The sequence below is a fragment of the Paralichthys olivaceus genome, chromosome 22 (assembly GCF_024713975.1).
Source record: "Paralichthys olivaceus isolate ysfri-2021 chromosome 22, ASM2471397v2, whole genome shotgun sequence".
Classification (NCBI taxonomy): Eukaryota; Metazoa; Chordata; class Actinopteri; order Pleuronectiformes; family Paralichthyidae; genus Paralichthys; species Paralichthys olivaceus.
Genome location: NC_091114.1, coordinates 5,800,270 through 5,821,885, shown reverse-complemented (window position 1 = coordinate 5,821,885; position 21,616 = coordinate 5,800,270). Strand labels below are relative to the sequence as shown.

The following is a 21,616-nucleotide window of genomic DNA, read 5'->3' as shown; positions in this document are numbered from 1 at the left end:
GCACAAGGCTCAGGGGAAAGACAAGTCATTTGAGTGAACTGAGCCTTTAATGTAGCGTGAGCAGCAGCAGGAGAAGAAAACTAAAGGAAATGATCGTGACAGCTTCACAGAATAAGTGGAAAGCTCATCTTTGGTAGAAAGGTTGTTGGAGACTAAAGGGCAGTAAGTGACGTAGCTCGACATTGTGAATAACAAAATCCTCTGAAGTTTCAGGATTAGAAAAAAATAATTGGTGCTGAAAACTTGAACCATGAAGATGATAATGCTGATGATGAAGATGCAGACAACCTACATTACTCTGCTTTAATGGAGCACAGGTTCAGCAGAGCAAGAAGACAAACAGACGGTGACGGGAGTGAATGTGTGTACTCCAGTGTAAAGTAGTAGAGCTGAACATGTTTCACTTCCATACATTCTGAATGTAAAGCTTTTTAATGCAAAACAAATAAAGATATTAAATCAGCCAAACTAATTTGATGTTGTCAGTTGCCATATTTTCCACTCCCACTAAATACAGAATATACTTCTTGAACTTAAACACATGTTGTTTAAACATTTCGTACACCTCACATGTGAGGATCTTTATTTAGCCTCTGTGTGGTCGACAGTCTAAAGACCCTCTGCTCTCTTTGTCTGAGCACTTTCAAACAGGAAGTCTCTGCAGTGTCTTCACTTCACCCCAGCAGAATATTTCAAGTTAACAGTAATGAAATGACCAGAAGTTGCTCTCATCAAGCAGTGTCATGAAATAGGGATTCAAAGTGTTAAACTCACACATATCCACAAATAAAATGTGAAATCATTACTCATGAAATCATATTTATTACTCCATCAGCCACATGGTAGCCATGATCCAGTCTGTGGGACTTGAAAGGGGCAGATGAAGCAATAGAACAAGTTCCCCACAGCCCACAGCAAATAAAAAGAGATCTCACAAAATATGATCACATTTTCTGATGTAGTACACAAACCACTGCCCTCATCTTTGCTGATATCTTTTTGTTTTCAAGTCACACGTCGTAATAAACTATGAATGTGTGTCATGTACATGTCACATCTGAAAGTTTCAAGAGCAGTTACTCTACAATGTGACTCTTAAAACTGTTTCCTCCACTGAGGAGGTTATGTTTTCACCCCTGTCTTGTCTGGTTGGCTGGTTGGGAGAGGGATAGAGCATGGGCCAAGAAATAACCCGTTACATTTGGGTTCAGATCTGGACAAAAGGGGCTGATCCAAGATTTTTCCATCACTTTCTTCAACATTGTAAGACACATAATCTCTTGCATAACAGGGAAGAGGTAGAGACCTGTAGTAGTAGTAGTATAATGTACTCTAAGTGCTTCAGATGTCTCTCACCATGTGATTCTATTTAAAGAACAAAGATTCACATCATAGGTAGCAGTGATCATGTGATCAGTGGTGTCCTGCTGGCCAATCAACACAAGTCTTTACTCTGAAGAGAGGAGAAAGTGTCGGGCTGTTTGTCATTCAACACGACGATTTCAACATGATGACATCTCCGCAGTTCATTCTCTACCTGACATGTTTCCTCTTCGGGGAAATGGGTGAGTTGTGTGTTTTATAAATATTCAATCGGTCCTGATGCTGATTACAATTTCATTTCTGTCCCATAAAATTAACTGTTATTTTGCTTTTCTCCTTTTTCTCTTCAGTTCAGATGCATCATTTTATCTTGTCTCATCAACACAGAGGATTTAAATCAGTTGATGTTGGAGACAACTTGACTTTCAAGTGTTTCTATGAGAGGGACGATAAGATTTATTGGTACAAGCAAACACCAGGACAGAAGCCTCGAATTATCTCAATGACTTACAAATTCTCTCAAGATTTTTCGTTATTGAATGAATTCAAGAACAATCCACGCTTCACTCTGGAATCTACTGATGTTGTGAGTCACCTAAAAATCTCAGATGTGCAACTTTCAGACTCAGCTACTTACTACTGTTCCAAGAGTCGTTCATATGAGTTTGAGTTTATGGAGGGCGTCACTGTCAGTGTGAAAGGTTCAGGGTTGAACATCCAGGCTCTGGTGCATCAGTCTGAGAACATCCAGCCAGGAGGCTCCATGACTCTCAGCTGTACAGTTCACACTGGGACCTGTGATGGAGAACACAGTGTTTCCTGGTTCAAGAACTCTGAAGAACCTCAGTCAAGTCTCATTTACACCCACGGAGACAGGAACGATCAGTGTGAGAGGAAACCTGACACACAGACACACACCTGTGTCTACAACTTGTCAATGACACTGAACCGTTCTCATGCTGGGACCTACTACTGTGCTGTCGCTGCATGTGGACACATACTGTTTGGAAACGGGACCAAAGTGAACTTTAAAGGTAACAAGGAGTTTTTTAAAGATTGTTACATTTGTTAAATAGTGGTGGAAAGCTCAGTAATGTCTCCTGATGTCTGGCTCTCTGCAGAGGTGGTGGACTATCTTCACTTGGTGTATTTCTTGAGTGGAGCTTTGGCGTTCACCACAATCCTGGTTGTTTCTCTGGCTTACACAACACAAAGAGCGTCCAAGACAAACTGCTGCCAGTGCTCAGGTGGGGTAATCCTCATTATTTATATTTGTTGATGTGAATTCAGTTTGCATGATACTGAAGAACAGTAAGGACATTCATGAGTTAGTGTTGCAACATGTTACTTGAGCATCTAGATTCATTGAAGGACAGAAAGGGAAATCTCTTATGGTGCATTCACACGTTGCAGGATTTGTGCTTATCCAAGTTCACACTAACAAACACAACCCAGTGCTACCTGAAGCTGATCAGTGGCCAGTTTGAGCACCCACTAGCACTGACGGGTGCCAGGACCTGCCAGTGCTGATTGGCTTTCATGATATCGCATCACGCAAATGTTGTAGAAATATTTCAACTCATGGTATATATTGAATTTGAGGGGAGTGTTGGTCCGTGGTGCCAGTGTGCACTCTTCAGAGTGCAATTCTAGTTGTTCTCTAAAACTGATTTAAATAACAGCATCATGCATTTAGATTTTATTATCCTAATTTGTACATTGAAGAAAATAACTGTCATAAAAACATTGTCCATGTGTAACAGAGGTTCTGTGGTTATAATTCCACTTTCCACAATTTATTTATTTAATGGTTGGGGAATAAAGTTTAAGGGCGCCCTCCTCCAGAGTGCCGTACGTTACGTCATTACGCACTACCGGAAGGAGAATTAGACCCATGAATGGAAGAGAGATGAACCAAGCATGGGTAGGAGTTTCCGGTGGCTGCTTTGGACATCGAACGCAAGTGCTGAGACACACTGAAACAGTTTTGGACATCTTACCATTTTTGGCACTCCTTCGGAGTTTCTCCAAGATGCTTTACCGACAAAGCTGTTTTGAACTGTGTTTTGAGCCATAACTGATCCACTGTTCTTATTTTTGAATTGCAATAAAATGGCGATAGCATGAAGTTCTTGTCCGTGCTAATTAAACACAATGCAGACTCAAAAACTATTTGAACCAGACAGCTGCAGCAGAGTGCAGCTAAGCATGGGTTACACATGCCACAGATTGAGAGTGGTAATAAAGTGCTGGTGTTTGTTTATGCAGTACTGCACCATGACTCAATCTCAATGAAGTGATGGACCAATTTACTTCATGACCTTTGATCCATCTAATAGAGTCACCCCACATCCAGTTCATCAGCTCATTGCATCTTGAATAAGACTTTTGTTGTTGTCTTTTGTCACAACTAGACTCTCAAGCAGCTGCAGCAGCTCTGAATATGGAGGTAAGTGTTAGTGTTGCACTACTTTAGTAGCTTTGAATATCTACCACACACTTTTTGATATTGTTTGACCAATGAACTAAGAATTAAATCCTATGACTGATCTTTGATGAAATACATTAATGCTGGTTTCAGTATCACATTTATTACATACATTGTTTTTTTTTCAATCTACATTAAAGGGTTGAACATGGCTCATAACGCCACCTAGTGTTTCAAACCGTCTTGGAACTTGCAGGACCAATGCTTCCGTAGAGTAAACCATTTGGGACGTCTCTTCGTCATGAAAGTTTTATATATATTTACACAGCGATATTTCTGTTGCAGAAGTGTGTGTGCTGCTACGGGAGTTGTTGACCATAGACGATATAGATAACTTAGCTTTAGCAAACTAATTCGTATGTCGTACATGTGTCTTAGCCCCACCTCCCAGCGCTGCATTCTAACAGCAGTTTTTAAATTTCCATGGACTTTGGGTGAAGTTAGACTTTAATAATTCTGTTCTCTTGTCTACATCAGCTATGTTCAGACACATGTCCTCCTAATATGGCAAATGACTTTTATGTTTTATTAGCAGGTTCATCAAGATGCAGACAACCTACATTACGCTGCTTTAATGGAGCACAGGTTCAGCAGAGCAAGAAGACAAAGAGACGGTGACAGGACTGAATGTGTGTACTCCAGTGTAAAGATCTAGAGCTGAACATGTTTCACTTCCATACATTCTGAATGTAAAGCTTTTTAATGCAAAATAAATAAAGATTTTAAATCATCCAAACTAATTTGATGTTGTCAGTTGCCATATTTTCCACTCCCACTAAATACAGAATATACTTCTTGAACTTAACCACGTTATTTAATAATTCCGTACACCTCACATGTGAGGATCTTTATTTAGCCTCTGTGTGGTCGACAGTCTAAAGACCCTCTGCTCTCTTTGTCTGAGCACTTTCAAACAGGAAGTCTCTGCAGTGTCTTCACTTCACCCCAGCAGAATATTTCAAGTAAACAGTAATGAAATGACCAGAAGTTGCTCTCATCAAGCAGTGTCATGAAATAGGGATTCAAAGTGTTAAACTCACACATATCCACAAATAAAATGTGAAATCATTACTCATGGAATCATATTTATTACTCCATCAACCACATGGTAGCCATGATCCAGTCTGTGGGACTTGAAAGGGGCAGATGAAGCAATAGAACAAGTTCCCCACAGCCCACAGCAAATAAAAAGAGATCTCACAAAATATGATCACATTTTCTGATGTAGTACACAAACCACTGCCCTCATCTTTGCTGATATCTTTTTGTTTTCAAGTCACACGTCGTAATAAACTATGAATGTGTGTCATGTACATGTCATGTCTGAAAGTTTCAAGAGCAGTTACTCTACAATGTGACTCTTAAAACTGTTTCCTCCACTAAGGAGGTTATGTTTTCACCCCTGTCTTGTCTGGTTGGCTGGTTGGGAGAGGGAAAGAGCATGGGCCAAGAAATAACCCGTTACATTTGGGTTCAGATCTGGACAAAAGGGGCTGATCCAAGATTTTTCCATCACTTTCTTCAACATTGTAAGAAACATAATCTCTTGCATAACAGGGAAGAGGTAGAGACCTGTAGTAGTAGTAGTATAATGTACTCTAAGTGCTTCAGATGTCTCTCACCATGTGATTCTATTTAAAGAACAAAGATTCACATCATAGGTAGCAGTGATCATGTGATCAGTGTTGCCCTGCTGGCCAATCAACACAAGTCTTTACTCTGAAGAGAGGAGAAAGTGTCGGGCTGTTTGTCATTCAACACGACGATTTCAACATGATGACATCTCCGCAGTTCATTCTCTACCTGACATGTTTCCTCTTCGGGAAAATGGGTGAGTTGTGTGTTTTATAAATATTCAGTCGGTCCTGATGCTGATTACGATTTCATTTCTGTCACATAAAATTAACTGTTATTTTGCTTTTCTCCTTTTTCTCTTCAGTTCAGATGCATCATTTTAACTTGTCTCATCAACACAGTGGATTTAAATCAGTTGATGTTGGAGACAACTTGACTTTCAAATGTTTCTATGAGGGGGAGGACAATGCAATTTATTGGTTCAAGCAAACACCAGGACAGAAGCCTCGAATCATTTCAATGACTTACAAGTTATCGAAAACGTTTTCATTATTAAATGAATTCAAGAACAATTCACGCTTCACTCTGGAATCTACTGATGTTGTGAGTCACCTAAATATCTCATATGTGCAACTTTCAGACTCAGCTACTTACTACTGTTCAAAGAGTAATTTATTTGAGTTTGAGTTCATGGAGGGCGTCACTGTCAGTGTGAAAGGTTCAGGGTTGAACATCCAGGCTCTGGTGCATCAGTCTGAGAACATCCAGCCAGGAGGCTCTGTGACTCTCAGCTGTACAGTTCACACTGGGACCTGTGGTGGAGAACACAGTGTTTACTGGTTCAAGAACTCTGAAGAACCTCAGTCAGGACTCATTTACACCCACGGAGACAGGAAGGATCAGTGTGAGAGGAAACCTGACACACAGACACACACCTGTGTCTACAACTTGTCAATGAGACTGAACCGTTCTCATGCTGGGACCTACTACTGTGCTGTCGCTGCATGTGGACACATACTGTTTGGAAACGGGACCAAAGTGAACTTTAAAGGTAAAAAAATTTTTTTTTAAAGATCGTGACATTTGTTAAATAGTGGTGGAAAGCTCAGTGATGTCTCCTGATGTCTGGCTCTCTGCAGAGGTGGTGGACTATCTTCACTTGGTGTATTTCTTGAGTGGAGCTTTGGCGTTCACCACAATCCTGGTTGTTTCTCTGGCTTACACAACACAAAGAGCGTCCAAGACAAACTGCTGCCAGTGCTCAGGTGGGGTAATCCTCATCATTTATATTTGTTGATGTGAATTCAGTTTGCATGATACTGAAGAACAGTAAAGACTTTCATGAGTTAGTGTTGCAACATGTTACTTGAGCATCTAGATTCATTGAAGGACAGAAAGGGAAATCTCTTATGGTGCATTCACACGTCGCAGGATTTGTGCTTATCCACGTTCACACTAACAAACACAACCCAGTGCTACCTGAAGCTGATCAGTGGCCAGTTTGAGCACCCACTAGCACTGACGGGTGCCAGGACCTGCCAGTGCTGATTGGCTTTCATGATATTGCATCACGCAAATGTTGTAGAAATATTTCAATTCAAGTTATAGACATGAATGATGTCAAGTTGGTCCAGCTCGATTGAATTAGAAGCGAGTGTTGGGCCTTGGTGCCAGTTTGCGCTCTTCACAACGTCATTCTAGTTGTTCTCTAAAACAGATTTTAATAACATCATCATGCATTTAGATTTTAATATACTTATTTGTAAATTGAAGAAAATAGCCGTCATGAAAACATTGTCCATGCCACAGATTGAGAGTGGTAATAAAGTGCTGGTGTTTGTTTATGCAGTACTGCACCATGACTCAATCTCAATGAAGTGATGGACCAATTTACTTCATGACCTTTGATCCATCTAATAGAGTCACCCCACATCCAGTTCATCAGCTCATTGCATCTTGAATAAGACTTTTGTTGTTGTCTTTTGTCACAACTAGACTCTCAAGCAGCTGCAGCAGCTCTGAATATGGAGGTAAGTGTTAGTGTTGCACTACTTTAGTAGCTTTGAATTGCTACCACACACTTTTTTATATTTTTTGACCTATGAACTAAGAATTAAATCCTATGACTGATCTTTGATGAAATACATTAATGCTGGTTTCAATATCACATTTATTACATAATTTTTTTTTCCCAATCTACATTAAAGGGTTGAACATGGCTCATAACGCCACCTAGTGTTTCAAACCGTCTTGGAACTTGCAGGACCAATGCTTCCGTAGAGTAAACCATTTGGGACGTCTCTTCGTCATGAAAGTTTTATATATATTTACACAGCGATATTTCTGTTGCAGAAGTGTGTGTGCTGCTACGGGAGTTGTTGACCATAGACGATATAGATAACCTAGCTTTAGCAAACTAATTCGTATGTCGTACATGTGTCTTAGCCCCACCTCCCAGCGCTGCATTCTAACAGCAGTTTTTAAATTTCCATGGACTTTGGGTGAAGTTAGACTTTAATAATTCTGTTCTCAACACTTGTCTACATCAGCTACGTTCAGACACATGTCCTCCTAATATGGCAAATGACTTTTATGTTTTATTAGCAGGTTCATCAAGATGCAGACAACCTACATTACGCTGCTTTAATGGAGCACAGGTTCAGCAGAGCAAGAAGACAAACAGACGGTGACAGGACTGAATGTGTGTACTCCAGTGTAAAGATCTAGACCTGAACATGTTTCACTTCCATACATTCTGAATGTAAAGCTTTTTAATGCAAAACAAATAAAGATATTAAATCAGCCAAACTAATTTGATGTTGTCAGTTGCCATATTTTCCACTCCCACTAAATACAGAATATACTTCTTGAACTTAACCACGTTATTTAATAATTCCGTACACCTCACATGTGAGGATCTTTATTTAGCCTCTGTGTGGTCGACAGTCTAAAGACCCTCTGCTCTCTTTGTCTGAGCACTTTCAAACAGGAAGTCTCTGCAGTGTCTTCACTTCACCCCAGCAGAATATTTCAAGTAAACAGTAATGAAATGACCAGAAGTTGCTCTCATCAAGCAGTGTCATGAAATAGGGATTCAAAGTGTTAAACTCACACATATCCACAAATAAAATGTGAAATCATTACTCATGAAATCATATTTATTACTCTATCAACCACATGGTAGCCATGATCCAGTCTGTGGGACTTGAAAGGGGCAGATGAAGCAATAGAACAAGTTCCCCACAGCCCACAGCAAATAAAAAGAGATCTCACAAAATATGATCACATTTTCTGATGTAGTACACAAACCACTGCCCTCATCTTTGCTGATATCTTTTTGTTTTCAAGTCACATGTTCTCCTACACACATTGGGATTGTTGTCGTCTGACAGCCCAAAGTGTTGACAGTAAACTGGCCCTTTAACCATCAACATGAAATACTAGCAGATAGTAACCAACTGACAGGAAGGATCTGGATCATTTCTGCCTTAGAAATTGCCCTTAAGTTATTTTTACAGTTTGATAGCTCAGTAACTACAACATCCAATCTCCTGTACAGGTAAAATATCTGTAATCTTTGTGTTTGTTCTAGATGTTGCTTTAAATAAAAATGCTGTGATAGAACAATCTTTTCACAGCTTCCTGTATGGTCTGCAGTCACAAGATGAGATTGTTGTATGCTTTGCCAAGAGTCGGATGTATTTTTGTTCATTAGCCTCTGCTCTGTGTTTTTGTGTCCGTGTGGTTTCAAGAAGGACCAAAGCAACCATCTATTTCTAGTTCTTTAAATAGTTAGATAGGTAGCCAACCTCATACTTATTTTTTTAAGTCCAGACTAACTGATGTTTCACAACCAACAAAACACAAATAGAATAACATTTTCAAATTTGCCATTTGCAATCATGTACTGTTTGAAGCAATTGCATTGTTGTTGTGTTGTGCATTTTGTGTTTTCATTGTTTTCATTTTGATCCAGTCATGTTAAACTTTGACAGGGAGAAAATATGAGGGCTATGATATATACACCATGAATGTGTGTCATCTACATATCACGTCTGAAAGCTTGTTGCTGTTACTGACTTATATTAAAGTTGTTACCTCTGATAAGGAGTTTACGTTTTCACCCTTGTCTTAGCTGGTTGGGAGAAGCGTAGGGCATGGGCCAAGAAATAAACCATTCATTTTGATGCATGTCTGGACAAAAGTGGCTGATCCAGGATTTTTTTCATCACTTTCTTCGGCATTGCAAGACAGGACTTTTTGATATTTTAACAGATTTGCCAGGGATTCATTCATGGATTCAATCTATTCATTCATCTTGATATAAGAAAATAAGTGTGTAAAAAGGGGGGGGGGGGGGGGGGGTTACAGATCTCTTGCATGTCAATCAAAAAAAATGATTTGTATGGCTCATATTCACAAATCACAATTTGTCTTATAGAGCTTAACAAGGTGCAGCATCCTCTGTCCTTAACCCTCAACAATAGTCCAGGATCAGTTGCCATTACGATCACGATCCATCACCACTATCCATGATCACAATCCACCATCACAATCCACCATCACAATCCACAATCCACCATTACGATCCACGATCAGCTGCCACCACGATCTCTGATTTGTGTTTCTCCACCGTGATCATGATCCACCATCACAATCCACCATTACTGTAACGGGTAAGGTTTGGACCCAAATGCAGCACACAAGCGTTGGACAGTTGGTTACAGTCTTTATTGTAGCGTAGCTCACAGCAGATCAGGCAGGCAGGCAATACAAAAACAGTCCGGAGATAAGTACTGGAAAGTCCTGCATGAAGGCGTTGAACAAACTCGCCAGTCTGGTATCAAGACGTAGAACAATCTGGCAACTGACTGAGAGAGGAGCTGGTGAATATATACTGGACTGACTGCAGGTGATGAGGAGCACCTGTATTGGCTTGATGAGAGGGTGTGGCTTGGCTGGCAGATGAAGCAGAGGCGGAGTCCATAGAAAAGTACTGAGAAGTGGGAGGATGGGAGACTGACTGTGAGACTGACTGTGACAGAACCCCCCCCATCAAGGGACGGCTCCTGATGTCCCACAAAGCCGGCATGCAGGGTGGGGGGAAGAGAGACTGACCGTGACAATTACAATCTAAATCCATCACCTCAATCCACCACAACGATCACAATCTATCATTTCGATCACGATCCATCACCACTATCCATAGTCAGGATCCTCCATCACAATCCACCGTTACAATCACTATACGTGCTAGTGTACTTAGCACGATGTTTCTAAATGACCATGCCTGCATGTGGTGAACACAACTAAGTGAAGATGGTTGTATTGAGAAAAGCTTGAGAAACACTGAATTTTACTCTTCTGCTGTGAATATAAACGTCTATAAAATTTCACTGATTCATTTAGAATCGTGAAGAGCTTTTACTGAGTGCTTAGTCTCAAGGAAAACATAACATCAATTTATATGCAGATGACACACAACTCTATTTCTCTTTTAACCCCAATGATTCTGATCAAGTCCTTAGAATTCTTGCAGTTAAATGAAAAGGAAAGAATCCAAAAACCCATGAACAGAGAAACACTGTGCTAAAAGGCACTCAAAAAGTTAAATAGGCTGAACAGAAAAAAAGAGAAAGAACTAGAACTCACGAGAGAAGGGAACTGATGGTGGAGGAATGACGACAGGGTGGTGAGACGGCCAAGTAGACGACCACACACTGACATAGACAAAGAGAAGCACAGAGACATATATACAGGGGAGGCAGGAGTGATTGGACACAGGTGAAACACATGAGGAACTGGTGCAGGCAATCACAAGGGTGGGAAACAGGACGAAGAAAGGAAGTAAAGGTGGAAACACACAAGGAGCAAACCTTCAAAACTTCAACACTAATAGCCATTCCACTCTTTGTCAGACGGATCTCCTGAGGAAGAGTGTTCCAAACTCCTCATCCTCTTTTAAAGAGACATTTTATACATGTGTTGTCTTAGTCCTTTGGCTCCTTTAAGTTGTATAAATATATTTTAATCTAGCTATGATCTTACCAACTGCTTTTTATTCATTTATGTGAGACTGTATTGTTTTACTCTTTTTGTATCAGTAACATTTGTATCCTTATATTTGTGTTCTTGTGTTTACTTTTAATTCTTTTCTACTGTTTGTCCTCAATTCTACACTTTTAACTTGTAAAGCACCTTGTAACTGTGTTTTGAAAGGTGCTACATGAATCATTGAATAAACTTGTAGTAGTAGTAGTATAATGTACTCTCAGTGCTTCAGATGTCTCTCACCATGTGATTCTATTTAAAGAACAAAGATTCACATCATAGGTAGCAGTGATCATGTGATCAGTGGTGTCCTGCTGGCCAATCAACACAAGTCTTTACTCTGAAGAGAGGAGAAAGTGTCGGGCTGTTTGTCATTCAACACGACGATTTCAACATGATGACATCTCCGCAGTTCATTCTCTACCTGACATGTTTCCTCTTCGGGAAAATGGGTGAGTTGTGTGTTTTATAAATATTCAGTCGGTCCTGATGCTGATTACGATTTCATTTCTGTCACATAAAATTAACTGTTGTTTTGCTTTTCTCCTTTTTCTCTTCAGTTCAGATGCATCATTTTATCTTGTCTCATCAACACAGAGGATTTAAATCAGTTGATGTTGGAGACAACTTGACTTTCAAGTGTTTATATGAGAGGGACTATACGATTTATTGGTTCAAGCAAACACCAGGACAGAAGCCTCGAATTATCTCAATGACTAACAAGTTATCGAGAACTTTTTTATTACTAAATGAATTCAAGAACAATTCACGCTTCACTCTGGAATCTACTGATGTTGTGAGTCACCTAAATATCTCAGATGTGCAACTTTCCGACTCAGCTACTTACTACTGTTTAAATAGTCGGTTATTTGAGTTTGAGTTCACGGAGGGCGTCACTGTCAGTGTGAAAGGTTCAGGGTTGAACATCCAGGCTCTGGTGCATCAGTCTGAGAACATCCAGCCAGGAGGCTCTGTGACTCTCAGCTGTACAGTTCACACTGGGACCTGTGGTGGAGAACACAGTGTTTACTGGTTCAAGAACTCTGAAGAACCTCAGTCAGGACTCATTTACACCCACGGAGACAGGAAGGATCAGTGTGAGAGGAAACCTGACACACAGACACACACCTGTGTCTACAACTTGTCAATGAGACTGAACCATTCTCATGCTGGGACCTACTACTGTGCTGTGGCTGCATGTGGACACATACTGTTTGGAAACGGGACCAAGCTGGACGTTGATGGTGAGTCACTACCAGAGACTGTCTCACTTGATGTATTGTGACAGTTGGGACCAAACAATTGGTAAAATCCTGTCCTGTCTGAATGTCCCTCCTGACGGTGACCCAACAATGCTTCACCACCAGTGGACGGTGGTGGTGTGCACCACAACTAAGTAGAATTTTTTATTTATGATTATTATTGGTGATGATAACGATGATCATAGTAATGGTTATAATATACTGTTATTATAAATAACACTAGTGGTGACAAGACGTGAATTATTAAGTATGAGTGCAGCTTTTTTTCTTTTTCTTTTTTTCCCTCAATGATCATATTATTATTACTATTATTAATATTGTGATGGGGACATTATTGTTGTTATAGTGGTCAGATGGTTCATATCATTATATGATCATTATTATTACATGATTGTTAGTTTTGTTATTATAATTATAAATCATATTTTTTCTTCTAATATAGAAATGTCTTGTGTTGTCTCTTGCAAAGTTAAATGAAATTTTAAAAAGAGGAGACAGAATTACTAGAATTTCTCCTGTTGCAGATGAGGTGAACTGGACGGTGTTTTTCCTGAGTGGAGCTTTGACATTCACCATCAGTGTTTTGCTGGCTGTGTTACTGTACAAGATAAACAAGAGAACATGCTGGAGATGTTCAGGTAACCACTCATCTCTAGATAGAGTTCAGTTTAGCTTTTGAGCAAAATGATAATAATACATTTTATTTCACGGCACCTTTCTAGATAAGGACACCTTAAAACATTTCATAAACAAATGCATGAATCATAAAACATGAATTAAAGGTTCATGTTTCACATTAAATTAAAAACCAAGGTTCAAATCAGGTTAAGAGGTAAAGGCACCTAACAGTACATGTGTGGACAAAAGAGTGACTCAAAGTTTTTATATGTGTTTCATACCCAGAGTCTTGTACACAACCATCATCTCCCTCCACAACAAATGCAGAGGTAAATATAATCTTTTTAAGTGTGAAATTTACATTCCGCAACAAACACGTTTTTCATCAGGAATTTGGAACTTGATGTACTTGTATGTCGTTTCCAGGGCAACCAAGATGCAGATGGCCTCCATTACGCTGCGTTAAATGTGAAAGTGGCCAGCAGATCAAGACGACAGAGGGACAACACCAGGGATGAATGTGTGTACTCAGGTGTTAAACTGTAGAATTGTGTTTTTTAGAACCGTCTTTGTTTGAGATGTGGGATTTCTCAGTCTTTCTTTAGTGGTGGAGCATGATTCTGGTCTGTTATGCTTTTTTATCCTTTTTCCAAATATAAATGTTGCTTTTTTTGTGATTAATGATCAAATACAACAACAACGTGTGGGGGGGGGCAATGTTTGGACAGTTGCTGTTGGTCTTTGTTGGTTTGACACTTTGACGATGACAGTTGGAAAAAAATGATTAAACTTCTTGTAATGAAAGTTTGTGGCTCCGTCTGTGTGTGTGTGTGCAGTGAGTGACGGCTGCGTCGTTGATCTGCTGTGTGTTCACATAGGGAGTGTGTCTGCTGAGAAGCTGCTACGTGAGGTGATGACGTCTGTATTTCCTTGAATAAAAGAAAGCTGCTTTTGTCTCGTGTTGGTCAAAGTCAACTAGTATTTGCGACATTGGTAAATGCTTTGAACAGATAATAAACCTCTTCTTTATTATCATGACTCGTCACTGTAATAAGTGCTTCAGTTACCTTTATTTGACATTCTATCCGTTTGCAATTAAACTTAAATTATATCATTTCTATTAATTGTAACATTTATGATAATTTTGATTGTTAATGATGATAAAGTAAAATGATCACATATTCATGTTACTGTATGTGTTCAGCATAATAGTGATCAGCTTCATGCCATGTATGTCATTACTGTGTGTACCTGTGATTTATTTATTCTGTGATTTAAAATATGTTGGTGAGATAAAGAGACTCTCACAGTGTGAAATTTCTGAGAAGAACCCTAACTTGAAACATTGGTGGCAGTGAACATGTCATCACGTTTCCACAATAGGACACACAGAACAGTGTCACTGCAGATTGGCCAATCACAGTCTTGTCTCTGAAGACTGGAGAACGTGTCAAGATTCTTCTCATTTAAAACACAGGAATTCAAACATGATGACTTCTCTCAAGTTTGTCTTCTATCTCACATGTCTCTTCCCTGGGAACATGGGTGAGTTGTGTTTCTGTGACCTTTTCTTCACAATAACTCTTCATGCAATATCTCATCATATTTTCTTTCTATTTTCATTTCATCTGTTCTTATTCTCCTTGCCCTTCAGCTCACAGCTCATCTTATCTGCCCTCCATCGTGCATCAAGACAAACGGTCATCATCAGACAAAGTTGGAGACAATGTGACTTTGCCGTGTTTCTATAAAAGTGAGGATTCAGCATGGCTCCTCTGGTACAAACAAACTCCAGCACAGGAGGTTCATCTCCAGCTTTTACATGTTTAATGCCAAGACCACTTTTTTTAATGAATTCAAGGACAACCCACGCTTCACGCTGGGTTCTGAAAAAGGCACACATCACTTGACGATTTCTAATCTGAAAGTTTCAGACTCTGGTACTTACTACTGCACACAGCTACATGTTCGTCTTGACGTTTGCACAGGGCGTCACTGTCAGTGTGAAAGGTTCAGGGTTGAACCTCAGTCAAGACTCATTTACACCTACGGAGACAGGAACGATCAGTGTGAGAGGAAACCTGACACACAGACACACACCTGTGTCTACAACTTGTCAATGAGACTGAACCGTTCTCATGCTGGGACCTACTACTGTGCTGTCGCTGCATGTGGACATGTACTGTTTGGAAACGGGGCAGACCTGGACTTTAAACGTGAGTAACAGAGCTCATCTTGTTTAATGAAATAATATTTTGTATAAGTTTCTAATCAAATGTTGTAACAAGACAGAAATAAGCTCTTGTTCTCTGCAGATGAGTTGAAATCTCCCAGATCTCATGTTTATTTCTTGAGCGGAGCTCTGACAGCCACCATCTTCCTGTGAGTTTCTCTGGCTTCCTCCATGTATCAAACAATCAAGAGAAACAGCTGCTAGTGCACAGGTACGTGGAAACAGTTTCATCCAATAGCTTGCATTCACTGAATATAACTTCTGAATAAAGGAACATTTTGTGTGTTTTATAACCAGAGTCACAAGCAAGATCATCAGCTCCCCCCACAACAAATCCACAGGTGACGTTAATGACCATTCAAACATCCTTTTACCGTTTCAATTTCTATTTCTATCTATATAATATCCTAATCCGCCTCTACATGTTTTGTAACCAGGGTTACCGAGACGCAGACGACCTCCATTATGTAGTGTCCAGGCAGTAGAGCTGGACACCTTCTGTATTTGTCTCTGTGTCTAATCACCACATTAGTGTAGGTGTAACTATGTCTTTACTGACATCAGAACAGTTCTGTGTATAAGATGTTTACCTCCGTGTGAAACATGTAAAGCTTCTGTTTGCTATCATCTCAATAAAACTAGTTTTCCATTGTGTGCATGACTCTTTTCTACTGTGTCTGTTCATGCAAAGTAATGAAGGTAACAGTGGACGACGTGCATCCTGCCGCAGCATGAGCTTTCTTGTGAAGCCGAGTTTCAGCATTCACAGACCACACCTATCTGTCGGAAACATGGTGACCACATGCAAGCATCTTTTGATCATTTCCTTGTTTGCCCTAGTAGTGCTTTAGTTAGGTTTGCATGACTTATTATCATTGTGTGTACCAACCAAACATGTTATCTGCTGATGAGACAAAGTGATTTAAGACTATGTTCACCTCTATGAAGTGAGGACGTTGGCGGCAGCACTGATCTCAGAGATGCAGATCTCAAAACCTCAATATAGTTTAAAGCAAAAACTGCACAAGGCTCAGGGGAAAGACAAGTCATTTGAGTGAACTGAGCCTTTAATGTAGCGTGAGCAGCAGCAGGAGAAGAAGACTAAAGGAAATGATCGTGACAGCTTCACAGAATAAGTGGAAAGCTCATCTTTGGTAGAAAGGTTGTTGGAGACTAAAGGGCAGTAAGTGACGTAGCTCGACATTGTGAATAACAAAATCCTCTGAAGTTTCAGGATTAGAAAAAACAGATTATGAAAAAAATAATTGGTGCTGAAAACTTGAACCATGAAGATGATAATGCTGATGATGAAGATGCAGACAACCTACATTACTCTGCTTTAATGGAGCACAGGTTCAGCAGAGCAAGAAGACAAACAGACGGTGACGGGAGTGAATGTGTGTACTCCAGTGTAAAGCAGTAGAGCTGAACATGTTTCACTTCCACACATTCTGAATGTAAAGCTTTTTAATGCAAAACAAATAAAGATTTTAAATCAGCCAAACTAATTTGATGTTGTCAGTTTCCATATTTTCCACTCCCACTAAGTACAGAATATACTTCTTGAACTTAACCACATGTTGTTTAAACATTTCGTACACCTCACATGTGAGGATCTTTATTTAGCCTCTGTGTGGTCGACAGTCTAAAGACCCTCTGCTCTCTTTGTCTGAGCACTTTCAAACAGGAAGTCTCTGCAGTGTCTTCACTTCACCCCAGCAGAATATTTCAAGTAAACAGTAATGAAATGACCAGAAGTTGCTCTCATCAAGCAGTGTCATGAAATAGGGATTCAAAGTGTTAAACTCACACATATCCACAAATAAAATGTGAAATCATTACTCATGAAATCATATTTATTACTCCATCAACCACATGGTAGCCATGATCCAGTCTGTGGGACTTGAAAGGGGCAGATGAAGCAATAGAACACGTTCCCCACAGCCCACAGCAAATAAAAAGAGATCTCACAAAACATGATCACATTTTCTGATGTAGTACACAAACCACTGCCCTCATCTTTGCTGATATCTTTTTGTTTTCAAGTCACACGTTGTAATAAACTATGAATGTGTGTCATGTACATGTCACGTCTGAAAGTTTCAAGAGCAGTTACTCTACAATGTGACTCTTAAAACTGTTTCCTCCACTAAGAAGTTATGTTTTCACCCCTGTCTTGTCTGGTTGGCTGGTTGGGAGAGGGATAGAGCATGGGCCAAGAAATAACCCGTTACATTTGGGTTCAGATCTGGACAAAAGGGGCTGATCCAAGATTTTTCCATCACTTTCTTCAACATTGTAAGACACATAATCTCTTGCATAACAGGGAAGAGGTAGAGACCTGTAGTAGTAGTAGTATAATGTACTCTAAGTGCTTCAGATGTCTCTCACCATGTGATTCTATTTAAAGAACAAAGATTCACATCATAGGTAGCAGTGATCATGTGATCAGTGGTGTCCTGCTGGCCAATCACACAAGTCTTTACTCTGAAGAGAGGAGAAAGTGTCGGGCTGTTTGTCATTCAACACGACGATTTCAACATGATGACATCTCCGCAGTTCATTCTCTACCTGACATGTTTCCTCTTTGGGAAAATGGGTGAGTTGTGTGTTTTATAAATATTCAGTCGGTCCTGATGCTGATTACGATTTCATTTCTGTCACATAAAATTAACTGTTATTTTGCTTTTCTCCTTTTTCTCTTCAGTTCAGATGCATCATTTTATCTTGTCTCATCAACACAGAGGATTTAAATCAGTTGATGTTGGAGACAACTTGACTTTCCAGTGTTTCTATGAAGGGGAGGACCATACAATTTATTGGTTCAAGCAAACACCAGGACAGAAGCCTCGAATTATCTCAGTGACTTACACATTCTCTAAAAAAATTCCGATATTTGATGAATTCAAGAACAATTCACGCTTCACTCTGGAATCTACTGATGTTGTGAGTCACCTAAAAATCTCATATGTGCAACTTTCAGACTCAGCTACTTACTACTGTTCAAAGAGTCATTCATATGTGTTTGAGTTTACGGAGGGCGTCACTGTCAGTGTGAAAGGTTCAGGGTTGAACATCCAGGCTCTGGTGCATCAGTCTGAGAACATCCAGCCAGGAGGCTCTGTGACTCTCAGCTGTACAGTTCACACTGAGACATGTGATGGAGAACACAGTGTTTACTGGTTCAAGAACTCTGAAGAACCTCAGTCAGGACTCATTTACACCCACGGAGACAGGAAGGATCAGTGTGAGAGGAAACCTGACACACAGACACACACCTGTGTCTACAACTTGTCAATGACACTGAACCGTTCTCATGCTGGGACCTACTACTGTGCTGTGGCTGCATGTGGACACATACTGTTTGGAAACGGGACCAAGCTGGACGTTGATGGTGAGTCACTACCAGAGACTGTCTCACTTGATGTATTGTGACAGTTGGGACCAAACAATTGGTAAAATCCTGTCCTGTCTGAATGTCCCTCCTGACGGTGACCCAACAATGCTTCACCACCAGTGGACGGTGGTGGTGTGCACCACAACTAAGTAGAATTTTTTATTTATGATTATTATTGGTGATGATAACGATGATCATAGTAATGGTTATAATATACTGTTATTATAAATAACACTAGTGGTGACAAGACGTGAATTATTAAGTATGAGTGCAGCTTTTTTTCCTTTTCTTTTTTTCCCTCCAAGATAATATTATTATGACTATTATTATTATTGTGATGTGGACATTATTGTTGTTATAGTGGTCAAATGGTTCATATCATAATATGATAATAATTATTATACGATTATGAGTGTTATTCATACTATTTTTTCTTTTAATATAGAAATGTCTTGTGTTGTCTCTTCTCTTGCAAAGTTAAATGAAATTTTAAAGAGAAGAGTCAGAATTACTAGAATTTCTCCTGTTGCAGATGAGGTGAACTGGATGGTGTTTTTCCTGAGTGGAGCTTTGACATTCACCATCAGTGTTTTGCTGGCTGTGTTACTGTACAAGATAAACAAGAGAACATGCTGGAGATGTTCAGGTAACCACTCATCTCTAGATAGAGTTCAGTTTAGATTTTGAGCAAAATGATAATATTACATTTTATTTCACGGCACCTTTCTAGATAAGGACACCTTAAAACATTTCATTAATGAATGCATGAATCATAAAACATGAATTATAGTTTCATGTTTCAAATTAAATTAAAAACCAAGGTTCAAATCAGGTTAAGAGGTAAAGGCACCTAACAGTACATGTGTGGACAAAAGAGTGACTCAAAGTTTTTATATGTGTTTCATACCCAGAGTCTAGTACACAACCATCATCTCCCTCCACAACAAATGCAGAGGTAAATATAATAATTTTAGTGTGAAATTTACATTCCACAACAAATACGTTTTTCATCAGGAGCCATCTTGATGTACTTATATGTCGTTTCTAGGGCAACCAAGATGCAGATGGCCTCCATTACGCTGCGTTAAATGTGAAAGTGGCCAGCAGATCAAGACGACAGAGGGACAACACCAGGGATGAATGTGTGTACTCAGGTGTTAAACTGTAGAATTGTGTGTTTTACAACCGTCTTTGTTTGAGATGTGGGATTTCTCAGTCTCTCTTTAGTGGTGGAGCATGATTCTGGTCTATTATGCTTTTTTATCCTTTTTCCAAATATAAATGTTGCTTTTTTTGTGATTAATGATCAAATACAACAACAACGTGTGGGGGGGGGGGGGCAATGTTTGGACAGTTGCTGTTGGTCTTTGTTGGTTTGACACTTTGACGATGACAGTTGGAAAACAATGATTAAACTTCATGTAATGAAAGTTTGTGGCTCCGTCTGTGTGTGTGTGCAGCGAGTGACGGCTGCGTCATTGATCTGCTGTGTGTTCACGTAGGGAGTGTGTCTGCTGAGAAGCTGCTACGTGAGGTGATGACGTCTGTATTTCCTTGAATAAAAGAAGGTTCCTTCTCAACTAAATGCCAGAACACTATGATATGAAGCTGTGCATCTTCCTGTGCTACAATAATAACAATATAAACCTTGTTAAAACAAATGAATGGATTCAGTCGACAGAGAGATAGTGTGTTTTACTTTGAAACAGGAACAGGAAGTGTTGCAAATATTCATATTTGTGACATATTCAACAGACATGGAAACGGTGGTAAAAGTATTTTCACTGTCTTTTTTGCTGTGACCTATGACTGACGTTATTAATTAAACACACAGTCACACGGAAGTCTCTCTCTGCTGTACTGCTGCACCAGCAGTAAAAGGTTTTCTATCTAAACCATGAGATTTCATTAATTTCTTCATCAAAGCCATCCACCTGTCTCTTAGACCCCATCCCAACCAGGCTGCTCAAGGATGTTCTACCTCTAGTTAGCCCTTCTTTTTTGACTATGATTCATCTGTCTTTATTATCAGGATTTGTACCACAGTCCTTTAAAGTAGCTGTAATTCAACCTCTACTTAAAAAGTCCACTCTAGATCCAGAGGTTTTAGCCAATTACAGACCAATATCAAATCTTCCCTTTCTCTCGAAGATCCTTGAGAAAGCTGTAGCCAATCAGCTGCGTGACTTTCTCCATAAGAACAGTTTATTTGAGGATTTTCAGTCAGGATTTAGAGTGCATCATAGCACAGAGACTGCACTAGTCAAAGTTACAAATGACCTCCTAATGGCTTCAGACAAAGGACTCATCTCTGAACTTGTCTTGTTAGATCTCAGTGCTGCATTCGACACCATTGACCATCAAATTCTTTTACAGAGACTGGAACATCAAATTGGCATCAAAGGAACCGCCTTAAGCTGGTTTAAGTCCTATTTTTTAGATTAATCTCAGTTTGTTCATATCAATGATGAATCCTCCGTACATACCAAAGTTTGTCACGGAGTCCCACAAGGTTCTGTGTTAGGACCACTTCTATTCAGTTTATATATGATTCCTTTTGGGAACACTATTAGGAATCACTCCATTAATTTTCATTTTTATGATGATGACACCCAATTATACTTATCGATCAAGCGTGATGAAACCAATCAGTTAATTAAACTTCAAGA

At 39.6% G+C, this 21,616-nt stretch overlaps 3 protein-coding genes across 3 annotated transcripts; all 3 read left to right on the top strand.

The window, feature by feature from the left end:
- The first annotated feature begins 1,507 nt into the window (after positions 1–1,507).
- On the top strand, positions 1,508–4,466 carry LOC138406662 (uncharacterized). Its single transcript, XM_069519247.1, has 5 exons — positions 1,508–1,565; positions 1,674–2,357; positions 2,445–2,570; positions 3,750–3,772; positions 4,347–4,466. The coding sequence occupies exons 1-5, from the start codon at positions 1,508–1,510 to the stop codon at positions 4,464–4,466; spliced, it is 1,011 nt and encodes a 336-aa protein (XP_069375348.1).
- Positions 4,467–5,584: 1,118 nt separating this feature from the next.
- LOC138406661 (uncharacterized) lies at positions 5,585–8,113 on the top strand. The gene is made up of 5 exons (XM_069519246.1): positions 5,585–5,642; positions 5,751–6,437; positions 6,526–6,651; positions 7,394–7,416; positions 7,994–8,113. Exons 1-5 carry the CDS (start codon positions 5,585–5,587, stop codon positions 8,111–8,113), a joined length of 1,014 nt encoding a protein of 337 aa, XP_069375347.1.
- A 4,028-nt stretch (positions 8,114–12,141) lies between these two features.
- Positions 12,142–20,536, top strand: LOC138406659 (uncharacterized). Its single transcript, XM_069519245.1, has 9 exons — positions 12,142–12,681; positions 13,224–13,337; positions 13,603–13,646; positions 13,744–13,851; positions 18,092–18,158; positions 18,258–18,944; positions 19,480–19,593; positions 19,859–19,902; positions 19,996–20,536. Exons 1-9 carry the CDS (start codon positions 12,150–12,152, stop codon positions 20,113–20,115), a joined length of 1,830 nt encoding a protein of 609 aa, XP_069375346.1. The 5' UTR covers positions 12,142–12,149; the 3' UTR covers positions 20,116–20,536.
- The last annotated feature ends 1,080 nt before the right edge of the window (positions 20,537–21,616 follow it).

Bases quoted from the DNA above. Each gene is read 5' to 3' on its own strand.
- LOC138406662 (XM_069519247.1), top strand. From the start codon at position 1,508: ATGATGACATCTCCGCAGTTCATTCTCTACCTGACATGTTTCCTCTTC. The intron at 1,566-1,673 runs GTGAGTTGTGTG...TTTTCTCTTCAG, and splicing joins TTTCCTCTTCGGGGAAATGG to TTCAGATGCATCATTTTATC. The intron at 2,358-2,444 runs GTAACAAGGAGT...GGCTCTCTGCAG, and splicing joins GACCAAAGTGAACTTTAAAG to AGGTGGTGGACTATCTTCAC.
- LOC138406661 (XM_069519246.1), top strand. From the start codon at position 5,585: ATGATGACATCTCCGCAGTTCATTCTCTACCTGACATGTTTCCTCTTC. The intron at 6,438-6,525 runs GTAAAAAAATTT...GGCTCTCTGCAG, and splicing joins GACCAAAGTGAACTTTAAAG to AGGTGGTGGACTATCTTCAC. The intron at 7,417-7,993 runs GTAAGTGTTAGT...TTTTATTAGCAG, and splicing joins CAGCAGCTCTGAATATGGAG to GTTCATCAAGATGCAGACAA.
- LOC138406659 (XM_069519245.1), top strand. From the start codon at position 12,150: ATGACTAACAAGTTATCGAGAACTTTTTTATTACTAAATGAATTCAAG. The intron at 18,159-18,257 runs GTGTTTTATAAA...TTTTCTCTTCAG, and splicing joins TGGGAAAATGGGTGAGTTGT to TTCAGATGCATCATTTTATC. The intron at 18,945-19,479 runs GTGAGTCACTAC...CTCCTGTTGCAG, and splicing joins GACCAAGCTGGACGTTGATG to ATGAGGTGAACTGGATGGTG.